Below are 24,332 nucleotides of genomic sequence, written 5' to 3' on the forward strand. Positions count from 1 at the left end.
ATTTACCTTGACTTCTAAACTTAAATAACCGTTACAATTAATCCCCCAGACTGTCAACAAACTAACGTTGATGTTTTGGTTTTCGATTTCTCATCCATTTCGAAACATTTTTTCTTTTCTCTATTTTTTGTTTTTGCACTTTATCCTTTTACAATTTATGCAATATACCCTCGAGCCGTTTGCACGTTTTAATTTGGCTGTTACGTATTTATTTCCTTTCATGCGTTAAGTATGTGCGAGAATCTCATTCTCGCACAAACCTTGTTAGATGATGGATAGCTTGGATTCATGGGTATCTTCTACATGAAGACTCGTCCATTATGTAGAAAATGTTTTCGCTATGTTAATTTTTCAATGTATAATTTAGTTGTGCGATTATGGTTACAGGTACCAGTGTCGTATTGCATATCCCTGCGCAGGTGTACGTCAAAACATGGATGCTATAAAAATATAGTGCATTTTCTATTTGCCTCTCTACAAACTAATATTTTGTCAAAAGATATGAACAATGACTTATAAAATAGAGCAAACATCACACTGTAAGATGAAGAACTTTTTTAAAAGAAAATATGACATAATATCATAAAAATGTTCCACTGAAAAGGTTGGTTTAGTGAGTGCAAAACGAAAGTGAAAGTAGGGAAAATGGCTATTTATAGTTCGAGACTACTTTTCTGTCCGATCTTCGTGGACTCACCGTATTTGCTTTGCGGGAAATTATTTTTTCGCATGTCCTTAGAAATGCTACATAAGTGAAAGTTTTATTGAATCAATTTACATATTTTTTTAAAAATCCTAAAAATATGCACTTCACTATAGAAGTCTATGGGAAAATTAATACGATACTGAGACCTACATACTAAGAACATTGTCAGCATAACCTCTATGTATCATGTGAATGTCTATGATGCTCATGCTTATGTTTTTTTATATTATAGTCAGGTGATATACATGAAAATCCTGGTCCCCTCAGTCATAGTCTTAGCAGTAATGAGTCTTTGAATAGTAACTCCATATCTATTTTGTTCATTTTGTTGATGAGCATGACATAGTTTTCTTTACTGAATCACATTTAGATATTTCCGTCAGTTCAGATGACATTCTTCTTCCCGGATTTGATAATCCGATTAGAAACGATAGGAATTATGCGGGTGGTTTACTTGTATATTTTAAGTCACTTAAACTTTCAACGGCGTGTTGACCTTGAACTTCCTAATTAAGAATCGATGTGGTTTGAGTTGAAAACTAAACGAATGGTCACTCCAATAAATATAGTCTATAGATCAGAAAGAAAATCTGATCCAAACTTTTGGTGTCTATTTGATCAGTCAATTAAGGCAGCTCTTGACAAGTGCACGAATGTTATTGTACTTGGAGATTTTAATAAAAAATTTCTTGATTCATTTACCGAGTGTAAGAGATATTATTACAGCAAATGGCCTTTCAAATATTATTGTTAAACCTACAAACTTCTTCTGCAATACTGAGTCTCTATTTTAGCAACAGACAGCATACCAGTCATTGATTGCGATGCTGTCCAGATTGATCGCCGAATAGATGACCATGATGGCACTTACATTATTATTGATTCCGGGTATGACAGTAAGAAGACCCATATGAGGCAAGTGTGGACTATAAAAGAGCAAATTATGAGCTCTTAAGTAGAAAGGTCGCTGATACTGATTGGTTTAACTTAATTGAAAGGCAACCTAATGTAGATATAGCACGTCTGTTATTTACGAACACATTTTTGCAACTATGTACTGAATGTATACCATCACAAAAGGTCATGATTAAAGAAAACGATAAAGTTTGGTTCATAACTCAAACCTCAGACGTGCAATCAGAATTAGAGATTGATTACGAAAACATTATTTAAAACATAAGACACCAAGTAATCAATTAAAGTACAATGCGCAACGATATACCACCTCTCCGCGATCCTAACGATAACTCAAAACTTGTTTTTTTTTTTTTTTTTTGACAATTCAGATAAATGTAATATATTGAACCAATAATGTTCTGTTACAGATATTGATAACAGAGATAAAAAGCTCCCTGAATTTGATGACAGGGGAAGAGAGGTCATCTCTGATATTGTAATTTTCGAACAAGATGTTACTAACGTGCTATCAAATTTAAATCCTAACAAAGCCTTTAAGTAACAGAATACTTATTGCTGTTACAAAATGAAATAGCAAGATCCCTATGCATGCTCTTCAACAAATCATTAAGATTTCATACGTTTCCATCATATTGGAAATTGGCACAAGTTATTGCCCCGTATAAAAAGGGAGACAAATCAAAGGTATCAAATTATAGTCCAGTAGCTTTGTTGAGTTGGACAAGTAAAATCTTAGAAAAGATAGTTTATAAACCTATTTTAACCATTTATTTTTCAATAATCTTGTCTATAAATTTCAGTCGGGATTCTTACTTGGTTTTTCTACAGTACATCAATTGATTGAACTTTGTCATGAAATTTGTTGTCTTTAGATTCTGGTAAAAAAAAAACTTGCATTACGTTTTGTGATGTCAGCAAGGCTTTTGACCGTGTGTGGATTAAGGGATTGATTTTTAAATTAGAACGATATGGTATCAAGGGTAATTTATTAAAGTGGCTTTATAGTTATTTAGAATCTAGAAGACAAAGGGTTGTTCTCATGGATGGAAAATCAACCATAGGCTCATTGTATGCTGGTGTACCACAAGGATCTGTATTAAGTCCCCTTCTTTTTCTTGTATATGTCAATGATATATCTGATAGTATGATTGGGCTTTGTAGATTATTTGCAGGTGACACTTCGATTGGTCATGTAGTCATTGATGAGGCGATACTTGTCAATATGACTAATATAGACTTAGAAAATATTTCTATACGGTCTAGTGAATGGCTGGTAAAGCTAAATCCTCATAAAACTGACATTATGGTATTTAGTACTTGCAACAGAGCTACTAATATTGTTTTTACATTTAATAATTCTATCATGCAACCAGTCGAATCACATAAACATCTTGGCTTGGTATATAGCTCTGATCGCAAATGGACAAATTATATAGATATTCGAATTGAGAGAGCTTCTAAGCAACTCGATGTATTACGTAAATTAAAATTTAAGCTGGATCGAGAATTCCTCGAGAGGATTTACTTTACATTCATGTGACCGGTTCTAGAATACTCTGGCGAAGTTTGGGATAATTATGGATTAGTGAATTCAGATAGAATTGAGAAAATCCAACTTGAAGCAGCCAGAATAGTTACGGGTTTAACATCATATGCTAGTAGAGATTCACTTTATCGAGAGACTGGTTGGAAAACATTAAAGGATAGAAGAGAACAAAGAAACTTCTTTTGTTGTATAATATGATTAATGGACCTTGTCCTGTATATTTATCAGAATTACTTCCCCCATTAGTATCTGAGATATCAGTGTATAACTTACGCAATAACCGCAATTATAGCGTCCCTCCAACTAGACTTTCATTGTATCAATTTTCACCAGCTACATTGAGCCTATGGAATAATTTTGATCTCTCCTTACGAGAATCGCCTTCTTCTGATATATTTGAATTACGTTTAAAGTTAAAATAATTATCGTAATAATAATGCTATTAGTAGGCTACCACCGTTTTGCCTTATTGGTAAACGATTCATGAATTTGACTCATGCACAAATTAGAAATAAGTGTAGTGCTTTGAAAAACGACTTATTTAGAGCACATATTATTTTTGATAAAAGCTGTTCTTTGCTCTTATGGAGCTTTGACAGAAGACGCAAAACATGCTTTTTCACAATTTGACTGGTCTAGTAACAAATATTTATCTCAACTCCCTCCTTTTTTAGAGATGATAATTTGAGTTATGAGTTTAACTCATTGATTTTTAGTTATGTTCAAACGCTCATTGAAGCTACTAAGCGGTTTTCACGTGAATAATATAATGTCGATACATTCAGCTCGTAAGGTATATCGTGAACTTGTGTTTATTTTTATCATGTTCCACTGCAACACTGATGCATGTGTGTCTTGAAAAATCCAACTTATAACTCATTTAAACATAATACACTCCATTTGAGTAAATATTTTTCGATATGCCTGTCATGCTTAATCCCCAGTGCATGCATCTATGTTTATGGGTCACTACATATTTGCTTGTTTCTATAGTAACTTCGTAAATAATACTATTTATTGTAAATGTCATAAATATGTATTATTCAAATGTTTATATTAGGAGAAGGCATTGATAAGTTGTACAACTTGTGTCTAATCCAATTGTCTTTGACAATAAAATATGTTTAAATAAAATCTAAAGCAGAAATTATTTCTGTTTCATTTCCTCATTTCCCAATCACCAGAATACGTTCCAAACGTTCAAAAAGTGAAAGTTAGACAAATCGCTAGACATTTGTTTTGTTCGAATTTTCTCCGTTTTAAACGGTTTAAATTAAAAAATGAAAATATGTGTATTCCAAAGTTTATGTACAATTACAAAGTTTCATTATTTCATAGAAGAAATTGCCAATTGATTATAAAATTGCTTTGGAGCATGATCTTTTCTCAACGAACCTAGAAAATAATGACATCTGAAATTTCGATAGACATTTTCAAAAAGACGTAACTTTTTTGTTTGTACTGAAAATTTCATCAGATGCCGACACAGAATTGCTGAAAGTATGTACATTTTCAGGAAACATTAATCGGAAAGGAATATTGTGTAAATAAGTTCTTACATTAGTAATAAAATTTGATTACTGAACACTTTTAGAAATCTGACCATTTACCAACACTTTCATTTTTGCATTGAATATTTGTTTTGTTTTTTTGCCTAAAATTAACGCATTTGCGATAATTATCTCAAAAAGAACATATGAAATTATTCTTCCGTGCAAAATTTGGCGAATTCCGTACCCTCTGCAACAGCGCAATTCACTATTTCAGCTTTTTTGGACCTACAGTGTGTTACACCTGACATACGGAATTTTGACGTTTTTACGGGGTTTTGGAAAGTTTAATTGAGTATAAAGAATTAGAAGTACCATGTGCGACAAATATTCAGAAATTATAATTTGTCCTGATTCCAACAGTGTACAGCTTTCACATAATTACAGTTTTGATTGTTTTCAATAGTCATTTATAGTTTAGATAGGTGTGTTTTTTTTTTTCAACACAGCCGCAATAGCGTGCGTAACGTCACAATGATAATGAAAGATAAATATAGAATGCGCGGTTTTAGGATTATTTTTTTTTCGCACAGTTTATCAATATGTGATAAATGTTCAAGATTAAAGCACTGACCATTTTCATATTGAGGGAGGGGGCTGTGATGGTTTTGAAAAAAATGTTTCACTTTGAAGAGCCCCGTACAGGTCCGGGTGTCAAAAGAATAGGCCTGCAGCAGCGCTAAGCTTGTCGTAAAAGGCGACTTAATAGTGTTCAGAATCCTAACCTCCGGCGGTCTTCCTACAGAGCAACTAGGTTGTGTGCACCAGGTGGTGGAATGGGGTACCCCTGGCATGTTACATGCTGGGGTTGTCAGGCTATAATACGGAAACCCTGACCGCAAACCATAGTGGTGCACCGTGTTGGGAAAGATGCCACGTTCCTCGCACGTTAAAGAATCCTTTTGTGGTATTCGATAGGAGTAGGAACCTTTGCGCTCCGCCACAAGAGGCTAAATTGCCGGACCCTACCCATCCCTCCCCTTTTCTATTGGCAATCAAAATTTGTCGACCCTATTATCCTTGTGTCCCATCCCATTTTTCATTTCATCGTCATCATTCCATGTTCATTTTATCATCCATTTCGAAATGTTGATCGCCCGAATATAGCTGAAATATTGCTGCTCGGGCCTTAAACCCCAACAACCAATCAATCAATCAATCACTTTGAAGAAAAATAATAGAAAATATTTCTTCTGTTGCAAGAAAAAAAATTATACTACACAGTGGTGTGTACATAATTATAGTCACTGTGATAATATAATAAACTACATGTATCATTCAACATGAAAAATTACATGTATGTAATTTTTAATTGATATATAAAAAATCGTTTTTGTAACATTACAAATTAATTGAATTTTAATATTAAACAAGGGCTTTGTGATATTAGAAATCAAATGATATTAGAAAGCAGCCATTTTTGTTCACTTAGAACTGCCATATGTCTGAAAAATTTTATAATTCATTTGCCACCGAAAAAAAAATGAAGAATTCAGAGCAGAAAACCATATTAAGCAACTTTGAAAATCAAGCACCCCCACACCCTCAGTATAAAAATGGTTGTCGCCTGAGTACCACAACAAAGTGAACAAGTATGACAAAAATAATTAAATATCTCCATGCACGAAGTTACATAATGAAATCAGTCAACATAAGGCAGCTTTGGCGTTCGTGAATGATTTTGTTTTTAGTGAAAATAGGAATCGGAAAATTAAACTGTTTGTTTTAAAAACACTAAGCCCTCCTTTTAACCACCCCCCCCCCAAAAAAAAATATATATATACTTAAAAAGAATTTAAGAAAAATATTGGTTAATAGGTAGGGGAAAGATCACCGGACAGTATGATACTAACTCAAATAAATGAAATCAATAAGATATATATGTAAGTCATGCCCGGTACGCCGGCCCTCCTCTCACTTGACTCAAAAACCATTTAAGACCCTACAACATATGCTCGTGGAACATTGGAAATAATTAATTACCTTTATTTAAAAATAGAAAAGCATGCTCAAAACACGTTTGTTTTCATATTTCAGACCGTTCCCGAAATCATACATGAACCAACGTGACTAAAGTGAGAATAAGTGCGACGTCACATGCATACATTTTCTGACACGTGAGATGAACTGTGATTGTTATTTACAAAGTTTACTCGCTTGCAACTGCAGTTATTTAGAATTTTGTGTATTGGACACATAATAAACATGAATACAAATGGAAACGCACCATGCGAGAGTGTTTTGGATGAACATTCGGTGAAGAGAATTAAATTGGAGATCGCTGAACGGTAAGTTAACTCTCAATTCATCTTTTGTTTTGGTTTGTGAGGCCATGTTGGTAAAAACGTGTCTCCTGTCGTCCAGTCTTAACGAAGACGTATTTCTCTATTATCCTTTGTAATTAAATGTGCATATGCTTCAAAATGTATTTTCGAATGAACGTTAGATGATTTAAGGGATTGATCTCGAAACTTAGGGGCTTTTTTACTTTATTTCAGCCGTATATTGCTGGCACGTGTCACTACACCTGTGGGAAATGAGGCCCCAGTAAGGGTTTCGAAACAGTAAAATGACAAATATATTCAGTTATATATATATATATATTTAGGCAACTGCATGTACATGTATTTAAGAACCATGTGAAGGTACTCCTATTTAAAATTGAAGCAAATATATAAACTTTCAATGCTTTATCAAGGGTCAGTATTGATTTGTCAAAAGATGAAAAGACCATAGCCTGAGATTTGAATGTTCCCCTCAATGATTATGTTGTGTTTTTAGCTAGCATCATAAGTTTTTTCCTTACTTTTTAACATTTTTAAGTATTTTTATGTGCTAACTAATGATTGTGTAAGTCATGCAAAAGTAGATCTGCTGACATGAATAAGTCGACTGTGAAGAGTAATTATTTTTTTTATACCTAAAAGACAGTTGCTTTTAATACAAGAATTTTGATAATACGGTGTAAATGTTAAATCTTTTCAGATTGTGATTATGTTCTCATATCTTTCTATATAACTACTGAATAATAGAATAATTGCAGTTGTATACTGATACAACACTGTCACCACCTATGTCATCCACATCTGTATACACAGTCAAAATTGATAAAATCACCAGTCAAAAATAGTACATACTGTAAGTTATGAACAAAAATTGAATGAAAATGAAAATTAATACAAAACTTATGTAAATCCAAGCCACATGTTTCAAAATAAGTTTTGAACTTAGTGGGGAAAGTGTATCAAGTTCAAGATAAATAATATACATGTACAAGTAAAAAAAATTGTAGACCTTATGAAAATCCATCATCTATTATCTTTTTGACAGAGTATTTATCAATAAAATATGGATATTGGAAAGAAAACATTTTTGGGAAGTGCATAACACATATTTTCTTAAAATCTTGGTACAAAAGCTAGTCTCTAAAGAAACGGTGGCCTCTCAGAAGAGTCACCGCTAGCTCTGACATACCTTAACTGAGATATCGAATAATAAAGGAATGTTGGTATTGATTTTTATATGCCCACACTTTTCACTTTGGACAATAACTCAATATTGCTGCTACTGATATTTATGACACTTTAGTGAATTGTTTCTATTGATTGATTACAGCTCCTTTTCAAGTTGTATTAAATTTTTGTTTTTTCATTTTTGAGTTATGGTACATGTACTTTATGCATTTTGTCCGTGCGTCTGTTTGTTTGGTCACATTATCCTTCAAAATTCTCATTGCCATTACTTAAGTTATTTGACCACTTCCATTCTAGGTATAATATTATCCTGTGTCAATCCTATAATCACAATCAAAATTCAGAGCTGTATTAAGCTTGAATTTTCTGTTCATATTTGCCCCATCTATTCAGGGTTCAACCTCTATTCATATTGGTGTATCTACATATACAAACGTACATGTACACATGTAGCTGTGCTCCACAAAGCATTTTTTTTTTGGGAGGGGGAGGGGTTATAGCCCAATCTGTTTTGGACTTCAGATATATATCATACCTAATACTTTTGGTAGATAGATTTTCATAATTTTTCTCAAAGATGACCTTGAATGAACATACTGTAAAATTTTAAGATAAAAAAAACATAGGTCAACACACTTAATTTCGAGATAATTGAGCCTTAATATACACATGTATATGCGACTTTTTACTTTAGTAGGGAATTTTCACTGTTTTGCAAACTATTGAAAAAAAATTCTTAAAAATCTGTATGAAGAACATTATATACATTCAGCTTTTTCAGCAGGGGATATAGAAATAAAAAGAGAGCTTAAATCCATGGGAATTAGCAATTAACTTAAGTTTCATGGCAGTTGGTGAAAGTTTTTAGCTAACCTTGCCAAAGGCCATGTGAGCTATTGCCATCACTTGGGTTCCTTCCTCATTAATAATTTTTCAAAACTGCTTTCCTCTGAAACTACTTGACCAATTTGTACCAATCTTAGTATGAATGTTTCTAAGGGTATTCTGCAAAGAACTGATGTTGGGATTTTTGATCTGTCAAGGAACATGGCTGCCTTTATTAAAATTAACATAGGGGTCGGACAGAAGTTTGTTGTATATATCTCCAAAATTGTGAGGTTTTGCCAAATTCTGACTATGTAATAGTGTTTAGTATGATGAGGTCTATCTCTGGTGAACTTTTTGTGGTAATTTTTAAAGTCATGTTGGAGTTATTGCCCTTTTAAGCTCACCTGGCCAAAGGCCATGTGAACTATTGCCATCACTTGGCGTTTGTCGTCGTCGTCGTCGTCATCGTTAACAATTATACAAAACTCTTCTCCTCTGAAACTACTTGACTAATTAGAATCAAACTTGGTATGAATGTTTCTTGGGGTATCATGCATAGAATTGGTATGGGGATTTTTGATTCGTCAAAAAACATGGCTGCCGTTACTAAAAATAGAAGATAAGGGTCAGACAGTAATTTTTTGCATATATCTCCTAAACTGTCAGGTTTACTTGAATTCTGACTGGGTAAAAGTGTTTAGCATGATGAGATCTATCTCTGGTCAAATTTTAGTTTTAATCCGTTAAGCCATGTTGAAGTTATTGCCCTTTTTTCAGCGATTTTTGCTATTCTTAATGTTATTTCTTTCCAAAACCTTCTCCTCTGACACTACTTGACCAATTGAAACCAAACTTGGTATGAATGTTCTTTGGGGTATCTTGCATACAAGTGTTGTGGGAATTTTTGATTTGTCAAAAAACATGGCCGCCATTACTAAAAATAGAACATAGTGGTCAGACAGTAGTTTTTCGCATATATCTCCTATACCGTTAGGTTTAGCTGAATTCTGACATGGCTAAAAGTGTTCAGCATGATGAGATCTATCTCTGGTTAAATTTTGGTTTTAATCCATTAAGCCATGTTGGAGTTATTGCCCTTTTTCAATGATTTTTGATATTTTTAATGTTGTTTCTTTCCAAAATCTCCTCCTCTGACACTACTTGACCAATTGAAACCAAACTTGGGATGAATGTTCCTTGGGGTATACTGCATAGAACTGTCATGGAGATTTTTGATTTGTCAAAAAACATGGCCGCTGTTACTAAAAATAGAACATAAGGATCACACAGTAGTTTTTCACATATATCTCCTAAACCGTTAGGTTATCCAAATTCTTTCAATAGCTGAAATGATCCATATTATTAGGACTACAAAAGTCTTCAGACTCCTTGTGAGAGTCATTGCCCTTGAAAGGGAAAAAATGACTTTTTTTTTTAAATAGTTTTCAATCAATATCCTGAAAACTATGATAGATTAAAAGAAACTTTCAATTGTTGAAAAGATCTTGTGATAGTCCTACCAAAGACTTTTTTAGTCAAAATTATTGGACAACTTCTTGTTTAATTTATTGCTTTTGAAAGGCAAATTCAAGAAAGTGAGCTATTCAGGCTCCTGGGAGCCTCTTGTTCAATGTTTTTTTGGCTATTTTTATCATCATTATTTTAAGAAATCTTCTCCTCTGAAACTACTTGACCAATTTGTACCTATCTTAGTATGACTGCTCCTTAGGGTATTCTGCATAGAATTGACTTGTAGATTTTCGATCCGTCAAGAAACAAGGCTGCTGTTACTAAATAATAGAACATAGAGGTCTGACAAGTTTTTCGCATATATCTCCAAAGCTGTTAGGTTTAGCCATATTATGACTGAGTAGAAGTGTTCAGCATGATGAGATCTCTGGTCAAATTTTCATGAAAATTTATTTAGCCATGTTAAAGTTATTGCCCTTTTTAGTTCCCCTGGCCTTAAAGCCCATGTGAGGTTTCCTCATCACTTGGCGTCGAAGTCATTGTCGTCATCATCTGTTGTTAATTTTTCTTTGAAAATCTTCTCCTCTGGAACCCTTGAACAGAATTTAATAAAACTTTGTGACAATCATTCTTTGCACGTCTCCTTCCGAAACTGTATCCATTATGGTCCCTTACAAAAACAGAGAACATTGGGAGGGGGGGTGGGTTATTACAGTATTTTTTTGTTTATTTCTCAAAAACCTTAACAGATTAGAAGAAATTTGAGACATCTTGGGCTCTTTGACCTGAAGAGATCTATCTGACAATTTCAAGATAATCGATTTACTAATTTTGGAGTTGTTTCCTTTTTTTTGCTAATCTTTCTTTTTTTGGCAGTTTTTGCCTATTATCTAGAAAATGAAAGTAGATTGATTATTAATGTTTATTGATAAAATGTTCAGTATTTCAATATCTATTATTTGTGCAAATTTCAGAAAAATCTGTTGATCCTTCTTGGATTTATGACCTTTGAAAGTGTCATTTTTGACTTTTTAACAGTGTTTTACTATTATTTAGAAAACAAAAGCAGATTGATGATTAATGTAAATTGATAAAATGTTCAGTATTTTAATATCTATTTTTGGTACAAATTTCAGAAAAATCTGTTAACCCTTCTGTGAGTAATGGCCCTGGGAAGTGTCATTTTTTACTTTATTATCAGTTTTTGCCTTTTATTTAGATAATGAAAGCAGATTGATGATTAATGTTAATTGATAAATTCAGTATTTCAATATATATTTTTTGTGCAAATTTCAGAAAAATCTGTTAGGTCTCACTAACCACTTCTAATGTTTCCATTACTTCACATGTTAAGCAAGTAATTTTCAATGTTCACTGTGAATTCCCAGGACAAATGACACCTTAAAGTTGCATACCATTGCAAAGCTTGGAAAATAAGGCTTTCAAAATCATTATTCTAATGGTATGATGTCCATAGAAATTCTTCATAAAATTTATTGAATATGATTATATTGAATGTGTGATATTTTTTAGATTAAAAAATATTTGGATGTACAATCTACATATTTGTCATTTTAGACCATTGAATTTTGCCATCTCTCCAGAGGAATATGAAGCACAAACTATTAAGAAGACTAAAGTTCCTAGAGTAAGTCAAATACATATACATGTACATGTACTTGTATGTAGAAATGTATGTTTTTGCTATTGTTTTAATTTATTATTAAACACCTCTCCCTTCCGTCCTTTTTTTACACATGCTGGACCCATCTCTTATTCCTTACTCTCCTGTACCACTAAATGGAATTGAATGAAACTTTAACAAAATCTTTATTACATGTCCCCATTGTGCACCTCCCATTTAAGATTTTGATCTGAATCAATTTTGGGGTTTCAAATACTGTAGAAAACCATGGACTTTGTCATGGGTGAATATGGGGACATGGAGAACCCATCACTCCTCCTCCACCACTGAATGAAATGAAATGAAACTTTCACAGAATCTTTATTACCAGTACATGTTCCAATTGTTGTCTTCCTATTTTAGATATGATTGAAATCAAGTGGGAGTTTCACAAAGCAAAACATTGACTTTGTCATTTTTGAATATGGGGGAACCCATCCCTTATCAGTTACTCCTCCTACACCACTGAATGGAATTGAATGAAACTTTCATAGAATCTTTGTTACATATTCCCATGGTGCACCTCGTATTTTAGATTTTAATCCAAATCAATAAGGAGTTATTGAAATTGGGTATTGATGGGTATCAGGTTAGTGAGCTCACAGTTTTTCTAGTTGCATATATAATGTACAGTATATGTGGTATTAATACTCATAAAATCTGTTGTAAATATCCTCAAATTAACACCATTTAGCATCAGAACAAACATCATAAACCAAAGAATTGACTGATATGTATAAAAGGTAACAAGAGACACTCCACATACACATGTAGACATCTGGCAATAGAATGATACACATAGACATTCCACATATACAATGTAGACATCAGGAAACAGAATGAAACACAGAGACATTCCACATACATGTCTAGACACCAGGCAACAGAATGAAACACAGAGACATTCCACATACACATTTAGTCACCAGGCAACAGAATGAAACACAGAGACATTCCACATATACAATGTAAATATCAGGCAATAGAATCAATGAAATATATTAACAAGTCATGTGGTCTAGGCTTGTTTATAGATAAAAGTTATTTTTGTGTGAAGAAAAACATTGAAATGGTAGTGAACTGTTTGTAAGTCACAGACTCGTACAGTTGTCATGAAGATTTAAAATGCAGAGGTTATCATAAAGATGTTAGTCTTTATAAGAATCAAGCAGTGAATGAAACATCATCAGATATTATTTTGGTAAAATGATTTATAATTTCATTGAGATGCTCTGCAAATGAATATTTCAAGAGCTCATATTTCTATAAAAAAAACATCAATTTTCTTATATGTTAAAGAAAAAAAAATCTGAACATTTCCAGTGATGCAGATGTCAAAATATTGCCATTTTTAGTAGATAAGATGTGTTAGGGTGAAAATAATAATATTGTCTGGTTGCTGGGGTTTTGACACACATTTTAAAGATTTTTCCCATTTTTCAATTACAAAGAATTGTACTTCAAAAGTGAGCTGACTGTAGGGAAACAATATTTGTTTGTGATTGATATGCATACCTTTTGATTCAGGACCCAATGTCACACAGAATTATAGAAAAGAGAAGAAGAGACCGGATGAACAACTGTTTGGCAGAGCTTAGTCGGTTGATTCCTCCAAGCTATCTTAAACAAGTAATTTTCTTATAACTTCTTGTGTTAGTTCCTATCTGATTTTATAAACACTGTATAGTGTTAAAAAACTTAAAAGTTATATATAGAGTTGATAAAGACTTGTTCTTCCGTCTGTTGACTTTTTGTATGTTTTTTTTTTTACTTTGCCTTGTGTTAGTGAAAACTAATTGTCTATTACAAATAAAACTTTGCCTTGTGTTAGTGCAAACTAATTGTCTATTACAAATAAAAAGACGTATCTGGTAAAGGAGGAAAATTCAAGGGAAAATGAAAAATAAATCTACCAAAAAAAATGGCAGATATAACTTATGTTCCAATAGCATTGCATGGTGTTAAGTAAATATAATTATTTCATAAGTGTATCAGAAGTATAAACATGATTCAGATATAAGAAATTGGTCAAGTTTAGGTAAAATGTCAGTATTTGTTATAGATATTTTAATTTAAAGGATACGTATATATAGAACTTGACAATAATGGAGGGAAATGTTTCATAAATTTTTTAAATGCATAAAAAAAGTTATTTGAAAAAAAGTTATAATTGTAAACAAAAATGTTTGTTTTAAAGAATCTCTTCTATTTTAACTGCCCCTATGTTGAGAATGTCAACAGTTTTCTATAACTTCTTTGGATAATGCATTGCTTCAGAATTTAAGCATTTTTTTGCTTTCTACACAAAGTTCTGGATGAACATTATTTTTTCACAAAAGAAATTAAGTAAGTTCCAGGGTTTTAATTTTGTTTTGGAACAGTTTACAACTGATGGTAGGGGGTAAAAAAATACCATTGGGTACCCATATTTGGCACAAAAACAACAGTGAAATGTGATTATAGGCCATTGTTACCATGGGTAATTGGTTTACACACTGAGTAACCTATCAAATTTTAAAAGGCCAAAATTTTTAATAGTTTAAATTTACCTGTAACTTATTGTTATAGTACAATGTCTATGATTTGGATGTTTTTCAGGGCCAAGGCAGGATTGAGAAGACAGAAATTATTGAAATGGCATCAAAGCTAATTAGAAACCTACTGAATTTGCATAATTTTAGAGGTAGTATATTTAGATACTTAAAACAAATGCAAAAGTGTACCTAAGATAATTTATAATGGACTGTTTTCAGCATTAAATGAATCAGTATAATAATTTTAGTTGTGCCAGAGTAAAGGTTAGTGTGAGCGTTTGCCCTTACTTGACATATGTTTTTGTCTGTTTCTGTTGTCAATGCAGTAAAATGGGCCATTTTTGTCCATTTCTGGCCTTTTTTTGTAAAATGTGGGGTTCAACAGGAGCAAAACAGAAACCAAAGCAGGTTCATTCCACAGCCTGTTCCCTGTGAAGGTCTCTGAAGCCAAATAAGGTTCGTTACAGTCACAAATGGGGTGTCAGGAGTCTCCTGAAGGGTCACTCATGTGAAAAAATGATATTTTTTCCATTTTTTGGCCTTTGTTTGACTTAAAAACATTAGTAGTCAATACAAGGGGTTGGTATAGAAATGGTGGTGACAGACATCATTCTTATTTAGATTTGAGGCGAAATAGAGCACTATAGATTAATTCTGCTCTGGCGAGGGGCAGAGAAACGAACCCTACTCCCTCAAATATCTCACTTTTCTGGGCAGCGGAAGCTCATGACCTCTTCTTTCACCTCTCAATTCATTATTTTTAAACAAACTCTATATCAGATGGCCTCTTCTTAAAACACAGTCAAGCTGCTTGCAGATGGACACAAATTGTGCTTTCCTAAACTAAGATTAACACTGCCAGAACCAATAAAGCGGAACTAGGGCCATTCCCATATAGGTCTGGGCACAGCATGACAAGGGTTAGAACTTTAAGTTGTGCTCTTTTTCAACTTAACATGTTAAGCATTCAAGGCCTAGTGAAGAAATCAGGCTACTTGGAACCTATTTTATTTGTGCTAAGCCAAAATTTTTCCGTCAGTTGTTAAGAGTCATTTATTTGTAATAGTATCAAACTACATATGTGCCCCCTTAACGACCCCTAAAGACAAAATAAATCCACAAAATGATAACACTTGTTTATTTTACAGAAATGATGGAAAAAGAATTGCCTCCAGATGGAGGGGGAATCAATCCATGCTGTCAGGAAAAATTCTATATGGGATACAAAGAGTGTCAAGAGGAACTTCTTCAATATTTGATGGAAACTGAAGGCATTGATGTCAAGGATTTGTTTTGTCAGAGAGTAACAGCATTCTTAGATCAGAGCAGTAAAAAGTTTCTGAGGCTGTCTTCAGGTATTTTGATGTTTGTTTGCTATATTGTATTTATTAGGTGTTTCACTATTCTATGCAGTTTGAATAGACAAGTGAAATATTTTTATGATTATTTAAAGTGATAGTTGAGAGCATTTGATATAAGAGCTTTTTTATGAATTCATCCTTCGTTTTTTTGAAGTTTTTGAGTAACTTTTTTCAATGAAATAATGTTTTGTTTAAAGTTTTGAAGAGGCTGCATTGAATGGTAAGCAAACATCTGACATATTGGTAATTCTACAACTTTATCTCAGATTTAGTATTTACTTAATATTTTAGTGAAATAGTTATGTTGTAAAATACGTTGAAATTTTTTTAAAGTTTACTGTTTTTATCCCTGGATTACATTCTTTTGATTACCGCTATAACCTTGGTTCCCTTGATTACTCTTGTTCAAGGTACATTTTCCAAATAAAACTCATGAAAAGAAATCAGAATTAAATATATTAAATGTATAAGGGATTGTGCCATTTTTTTCTAGATGAAAGTAGATATATAGATATCTTTTCATTTTTGCATCTTATGTTTTCCCTCATGTGCCTTTGTTTATCTAGATGTTATATACATTTAGAACTCTTATTTCATTATTTTTTCCTTTAGATTATTAATTTGTTCACATGTAATGAGATATGCTAAAATTGATAAACAAGTATTGGATCAATTAAGTTTTTAATCAGGTACTAAAATCTCCATGATGTTCTAGTCCCAATTTTGTTTTCTACATCTGTAAAATATTGTGCATTTGTATATTGCTATGGCATTCTGTAAGTTGTAACTACTTGGTTGTTATGCTTACATGAAGTATTAGTTTTAACAGTTTAAAAAAGGTTTGTATTTTTATGGGATGTTTTGGCCATTCTGTTGATTGTGTTTTAAGTCCTACTTCAAGTATTTAATGCATGTCAGGAAGAGATTGTTAGATCAGTTGAGCAGACTTTGTTTTGTGCTAGTTTGACTGTCTGTTTTATCATAATAGCTCACAGAAACAACAGCCCAAAGATAGACATGTTGATTCAATTGGATACATTATTCTGACTAGGAACCAACCAGTTGTCTATATCACCTATATGCTAATGCTTGGTAGAGAAACAGTGACCAATTTTAAAATCTTATGTATTGCTTCACTGGGTTTCAAATTAATGACACTTCATACACACACTGCCTTATAAGGCAGGTGCAATTACTTTGAAAATTCAACCAAAAATACAGCATTTTTATAAATATTGATTCAATGTATTTGCTTGTTAATGTCCTGTCAGTAAAGCAGGATACTAGTTACATTTTATCCAACAGTCTTTAATGTCTAATACTAAATGCTAAATGAAGTACATGTACATATGTACTGAGTAATTTTTAATTTTAGATGATTGAAATAATTTTTGACAGTAATGGGCCTTGTGCTTTGTCTCTGTTGTAAAACTTTGGGTTTTCCTGACTTTTTATATGAACACAAAAAGGATGCCATTGTATAATCTTATGTCTTTGAAGATTTTATATTGGTAGATGACAGGAGTAATTTTTCTTTGTTGTCAAGCTTTGACGAATTGTTTCCAAACAATAACTTGGGTATATATGTAAATACATCTCTTTTGTGCCACAAGGTCCCAACCTACAAATGGAAGATTTAGATTTATAATTAAGGATATAGATTGCCCGTGCAGTTTAAACATTGAAAAGGGGCCAATATTATTTAGTTAATGTTTAGTAACATGAATCTCAAAGAAATTATACCATAAGGTCATTTTAAAACAAAACTGTTCTAGGACTTATTTCTTACAAAATATTTTGCTATTCTTAAATATGCTAAATCTAAATTGTATATTTTGATTTTTTATATTTTGGCCCAAATTTAGACTAAATCATGATGTATATTTTTTTATTCTTAATATTTTTAATTTGTTTAATGCCATTTATTCTTTGTTAGAAACCTATGCTGTGTTAAATGTTGATATCAATCTGAATTGTGAGCTATATCAAGTTTGAATGTTGTCTTTATTATACATGATGCCCCAACTATCTTGGGTCTGACCTCTGTGGTTATATCAAGTTGCACTCTTGAAGTATTTTATTATTGAAATGGTTTAAATTCATTGAAATAGACATTGGTTTGTATTTAAATCTAGATGAATAACTGAATAGATTTTAATTTCAGTTCCACCAGATTGAAGTTCAATCTAGGAAAGTTACTGATTAGTTGGATATATAATTCTTTAACAGAATATTGGCCTTTTCATTTCATTTTTTCTTGTGTGTTTTGGCTAGTACTGTGAGATTTTTTATTTTTTATAGTGATTTATGTATTGTCAAAAAATCACTATTGTGACAACATTAAAGTATGGTCTGAATGAAAAGATATTTCAAGATTAATTAGGTTTTTATTTTTATATTTTTACATTACATGTATTTTACAACATACTATATAAGCTTCCAATTCTACTTGATTGAAACTTTTTAAGGAGGTCAAAATGTACCAAAAGAAGACAATACAAATCGAGGTAACTGTTTTCACAAAGGTGAAACATGCTTGGTGGTAGAATCTTTGCTCTTTCACATTTTTTTTATTATTAGCTGGCTTACTAGGGATTATTCTGATTTTTCATTTTTCTTTGAAATTTTTTTACCCCACAATGTGTGTTGTTACCAACAACCAAACTAAATTCTTGAAAATGGTGTTCAGCAAAAATATTGTCAAACCTATTTCACTTCTGTATCATGCACCAAGCAAGAGTTCACTAATAAAACACCAAAGCATATACATTTGTCTTGGACTTAACTAGATATTCCTTTATTCACTAAAAAAAAGATTGAAAATGACAAGCCTGAATTCTGCTTGGCTTTAATGTATTTTTTGATAATGCTTAAATAATTGGATGCACGGGAAGTATACAATAAATAGCTGTTTTTGTCTCAAACCTGCATCTAGAATGTCTACAACAGGCTATAAGTCTATGCAGACCAAGATAACATTTAGTTCCATTTCTTTGACTTTTTTTGTATTTCTCAGTCTCATTTTAAACCTTTTTTTTACTTGAGAGGTGTTTTTCACACTTTAAATTTCAGTAAAATCTTGTTGCAGTCAAAATTTTAGTCAGTTTCATATAAGTTTGTGGTCTGAACTATGGTCTGTTCTATTCAATGTCAGTTTTGGCTGATATGATGTAAGAACTATTACTTTTTTTCCATTTATATTGTGATTCTCTCAACTAATCTTAGGTGTAACTGAAAGTTATTAAGAAAATTTCATGACTAGTTGTTCTGTAGTTTATCTGGATGCTGACTTGAGGTATTCATATATAGATGAGCCATTTAAAAACTGGTTATGCAATTTTCAAAACAATCTTCTGTTATGTTCAAGATTAGATTGAGCTGTCGTAAAATAATGGTACAGTACTAGTTTTTGCACAGCCAGTGCATGCTGCTGTGATCAGTCCATTTTGATGGATGTTGCCTCTTTGTTGTGTATGATGGTGTTTTCTAGATATTTAACCAAGACACAGATATCACACGTCTATTTGTCTTTGCAACGTTTTTGTGTTTTATGAATTCTAGACCCTATATCTTTATCTCAGGCAAGGTTTTAAACAGGTAGTATTTTTTTTCTTATATGTGTCTGTGTTTTGTGCTAATTGTCCTTTCATTAACTTTTTAATTCTCTCTCATTCTTTAGGATAATTGGTGAGTTCATTTTTTTGTGCATCCATATCAACTTTTTTATTTAGTGATTTCATGATTTTCTTTTCTTCTATTTTTTTAATAAAGAATGCACTTGCTGGTAGATATAATAAGAGTTTATATATTAAAATCTGTTTATTCTTTACCACTAATAAAATTATGTTTTGTTTTATATACTGGAAGATTTTTTAAGCATTGATGTTACATTACAGATTGTTTTAAGATCAGATGTCATAAATTTTACATCTTTTTCTTCTTTTTTTTTGTAGTAAAGGCAGCTACAGACATCAGAGAAATCAAGCTTGTAGATGCTGAACTATCAACATCAGGAAGTCCTAGCTGTTACAACAATACACAATGTATGAATGGTGGCAAGGCATTTCAAGGAATGGGCATATCTGAAAACAACATGGCAATGATAAAGCAGGATGAACATCTACGTACTTTGTTACGGCCAACAGAACAGTCATCAAGTCTCACATCAGGGTATTGTAGCTCTGGGAGCCAGTCCGTTTCAGATACAACATCATCATGCATCACTTTGCAGTCAGTGAATAGGGATATGTCAGAAAAGGAAGAATCATCGATATCAAGGGGAAGCCCTTGCTCAAGTGAGCAAAATTCATCAGATGGAAATGGCAGCAGAGATAAGGACTGTAGGAAGACAAATGTGTATAAGTTCAAACATAACATTACAAAGAGGTTTTCTGAAGAAGGAAAACCTCATTTAAAGAGTGATACATCATCAACTGATTCAAGGGAAGAAGAGGGAGAACAAGGGAAACAGAAGGGTTACAGATTAGGTAGTCCTGAGACAGATTGTTCTCGTTATCCAGTGTCTGAAAATAGTTCAACAACTAACAGCTATTGTAGTGGAATGTATAAAAATCTAAAACATAAAAATGTTAATAATCGAGAGGGACAATTTGATAGTAAACATGTGCCGTTACCAGCTTTTGTTTTGCATCCCTTGGGCACTCATTATGTACCTGTGACAATTCATCCGTCTCATTTTCAAAACGTCTTTAAGGATGAATCGAAGAGTTCAACAGCTTACCATCCAATAAGCATCCCTGTAAATTTCTGTGGTCCAAGTGTATCCATACAAACACAAGTTGAACAACAGTTATTGGGCAGTACAGAAGAAGAAAGATCTTCTTACAAAGAAAATAACTGAAACTCTTATGGCAAGTTAAGTTTATTGTATATGCACGTTAAAAATTTGTTGTTGATGTTAACAATAATGCGTTATCTTGTTAATAATTACAAAAAGGCTATGTGATAGCTGTAATTTTTGTACTTGTATAGGTACTTGTTGACAAATATTGTTTCGTTATTCAACTTGTATGCAAAAAATGTCAGTACATTCTCAATACAATTACTGTTAGCAGCAGTGTTATGTGTATATCATCTCAAATCAAATTTTTTATGTCAATCTTCATTTTTTTTTAAGCTTTTTTTTTTTTTAAAGAATTTGCCTCAAGTTGTTTTTTTTTATTGTATTAGTTAATGAAAAAAATCTTTATTCCAGGTATTCTTTTAAAATGTCATTGCTGCTTGCAGAAAAAAAGCAGCATTTTGAAGTTTTTTTTTTAAGAATGTGTGATAAATATTGGCAAAGTGTGTGTAAGTAGCAATTCTTGATGTGATTTCATTATCATTTACTTGTTTTGATTGTTGTAAGTTACAAATGGTATTGGTATTGCACAGTAACTAACACCAGAAGTTAGTTTTTTTTTCTAGTCACATCAATTCACATACTAATTTTAAAGCTTGTTTTCTTACCATAGTACTTTAAAGTTACCAAAGAAAAAAATTGCAACCTTGGATTCATACTTCTCATTTGTGTTTCAAACTTATGCTTTATGTCATGGATTTTTTTTGCAGGTAATTCAAGATGACATTAATAAAAAGTATAAATGTAACCCCATTTACTGCATTTGAACTTAAATTATATGACCGCCAAAAACAATTGGTATTGCGCTGTTGTTGTCAGTGTCTGTAACTTAAGTATTAGTTGTTTGATCTTTTAAAATTTAATAACAAGGTTACAAACCACAAAAGGAAAACTGGTATTGATATTAGGGGTTATAGCTCCAACCATTTTAAAATTAGGGGCCAAAAATAAAGGACCTAAATTCAACTATTCAACTTCAATAAAAGCTAAGGAATGTCTATGGTATTGTTCCACAATATTCTATACCACAACGGTCAGACTTGGATTGATTTGGGGTTAAAGACTTGAACTTTAGAAATTAGGGGTCAAAAAGGGAGCTAGAAACATGCATTTTCCTGATATCCATACAATGACTACTAATATTTATTTTTGGTCCTATTTTGAAATTTTTGATATTTGATACCTTTTGAAAATCTGTGCTTGTGTTTTTAAATCAGATTTCAGGTACTTTGTACGTTTTTTAAGTTTTAAGGGGTCGAAGGTGCCACCCCCAAAAAATCAACTATTATATACTTGATCTGATTTTTTAATTTTTTTGTTGTTGGATTCCTTATGTTAATCCCTGACTGCATTTTCTAATGAGATTTCAATGTTCAACCACTGGGGTTTTATCATGCTGCATTCTGCGAAGCTTTTTATTCCTCAGAACAGAAAATTGTTTTATTTGTGACAGCCGATATTTATCACAAGATTTTTTTTTATCATAAAACAGTTTCATTAATGTATAATGTGCTAGTAGTATAAAGTTATAACACTGGTGTTCTGTATTCTCCAATTTGTCAAATCCAGTACTTATGAGAGTTGTAATTACAACATCCAATGGTTCTTCTGAAATTCTGTGTCACTATATCTTGTTAGTCAGCTGAAAGGATTCTATTAATTTAATCATTGCTCATCCTTGTAGAATGAAATTTCAACTAGTGGATTAAATTCTACATAAATGTCTGTTGCAACTGAAGTATTTACTTAGCTGTTTCCGTTTTAGCATTTGTTGTGGCCAAAATACTACTTCTGTTATTTACTGCAAGTAATATATTAGTCAGTGTCTGACAGACTTCCTATGCTGTACATCCTATACATTTCAGTAAGTTTTAACATTGTGTATAATCACTTCTAATGACTTTGTGCCTATAAACCATCCTTTACATTTAATAATGGCTTGCTGGTCATTGGGGATTAATTGGACTTAGAAAGAAACCAAATTTTTTATTAAAAAATTTCTGAGCGGTTCATTACCAATTTCTAAAATAGTAAAGAGCTTACTTTACTTAACTCATTATAAGTAGATCAATTAAATTGGGGTCACTGTAGTCTTTATTGTATGTATTTTTGTATTATGTCTCTTCAACTTACTTGAGATGTATTATTTAAATTTGTTTGATCAATGAACGTTAGAAGTTGTCATTAATACAGTGTCATATGGTTTTAGGTGGATTATTGTTGCAGACTTTTCTATATATTTTTGTCAAAATATTTGAAATGAAAGTAAGATGTAAGCCTTTTTTTTGTGAAATTCGTTTGTATTTATGCTATATTTTTACTCAACTAGCATTACATGCTACTATCTCATAGTTGTCAGTATTTAAAGCTGATGAAAAGCAATACCATGTGTACCAAGGAGTGCTCATTTTCTTACAAAATGCAATTTTATATAATTTCTATGTATTCATATTTCATTTAATTCAGTTTTTTAACCCCCAAAAGTTTTGAAGATAGCAATTTGGTTTCATTAAGGTTATATATGAAGGACATGGGCTGCATGTGTTTACAACAAAGTTATCATATCTAAGTAAGAATGGCTTAATAATTATATCTTTTTTAAGCATTATCATTTACACTTTGTTAGAGAAAACAGTTGTGTCAATTACTAAATCCTGGTCCACATTATTGTAAATATGTATTTACATGTATGTATATCAATGTTACCATATTAAGAACTTTACATTGTAGACATATTCAGCTGAGAGGCATTTGATGAAGCTTTTTATTTCTCATGCTTGATATTGAAATCCATCATAAATTTGTAGCTCATGCCCCTTTGTCTTGGTAATCAGTTTTAGAATTCATTTTCAAGCATATTTTTGAGACACAAGAATAGGCTTCAAAATGAAATTTTCGTACAAACCTATTTTGTCAGTTAAGAACAAATCTTTTGTGTTTTAACAAAAGGCCTTCATTAAAAAAACAAACACTGTTTAAGAATCTGCTTTTTTTTTTTTTGAAAAAAAAAAAAAAAAAAAAAAAATTGAAATGAATCAACAAATTCTTAGTTGAATTCTACTTGGAAGGTACATGTATGGTATTTGATATGTTGTACATTTTTTTTGTAATAACTTTTTAGTGATGATGTAAATTCTGAAAATAATTGAAAACTTACATTATATTGTAATCTATATAAAAAAAGGAATAAGCTAATTATCCCCCAATGTTGCATGTCTTACAAACTCTCTCAGTATAAAAAAGAATGAGATCCTTATAGATAATTATGAATTGTGAAGTGTTAGAAAATATTGTCATTCTGTTATAATGTTTTGTTGTTGATGGTTTAATATTGTTTTTCACTGTTGAATTTTTAATGTTTTATTTTGGAGAAAATCTAAATAAACTATAGTGTAGATTTA

At 31.9% G+C, this 24,332-nt stretch overlaps 1 protein-coding gene across 2 annotated transcripts; it reads left to right on the plus strand.

Moving 5' to 3' along the window:
- The first annotated feature begins 6,761 nt into the window (after window positions 1-6,761).
- LOC148628474 (uncharacterized) lies at window positions 6,762-24,332 on the plus strand. 2 transcript variants are annotated; one of them, XM_088588107.1, is made up of 7 exons: window positions 6,805-7,008; window positions 12,070-12,139; window positions 13,703-13,804; window positions 14,774-14,858; window positions 15,858-16,064; window positions 18,539-18,577; window positions 20,024-24,332. In XM_088588107.1, the coding sequence occupies exons 1-7, from the start codon at window positions 6,926-6,928 to the stop codon at window positions 20,929-20,931; spliced, it is 1,494 nt and encodes a 497-aa protein (XP_088444233.1). In that variant the 5' UTR covers window positions 6,805-6,925; the 3' UTR covers window positions 20,932-24,332. The 2 variants fall into 2 exon arrangements, with proteins under 2 accessions (XP_088444242.1, XP_088444233.1); XM_088588116.1 differs by lacking the exon at window positions 18,539-18,577 and having other exon boundaries at window positions 6,762-7,008.

Source organism: Perna viridis, chromosome 1 (genome assembly GCF_037379345.1).
Source record: "Perna viridis isolate PV_CMFRI_1.1 ecotype Kerala chromosome 1, ASM3737934v1, whole genome shotgun sequence".
Taxonomy (NCBI): Eukaryota; Metazoa; Mollusca; class Bivalvia; order Mytilida; family Mytilidae; genus Perna; species Perna viridis.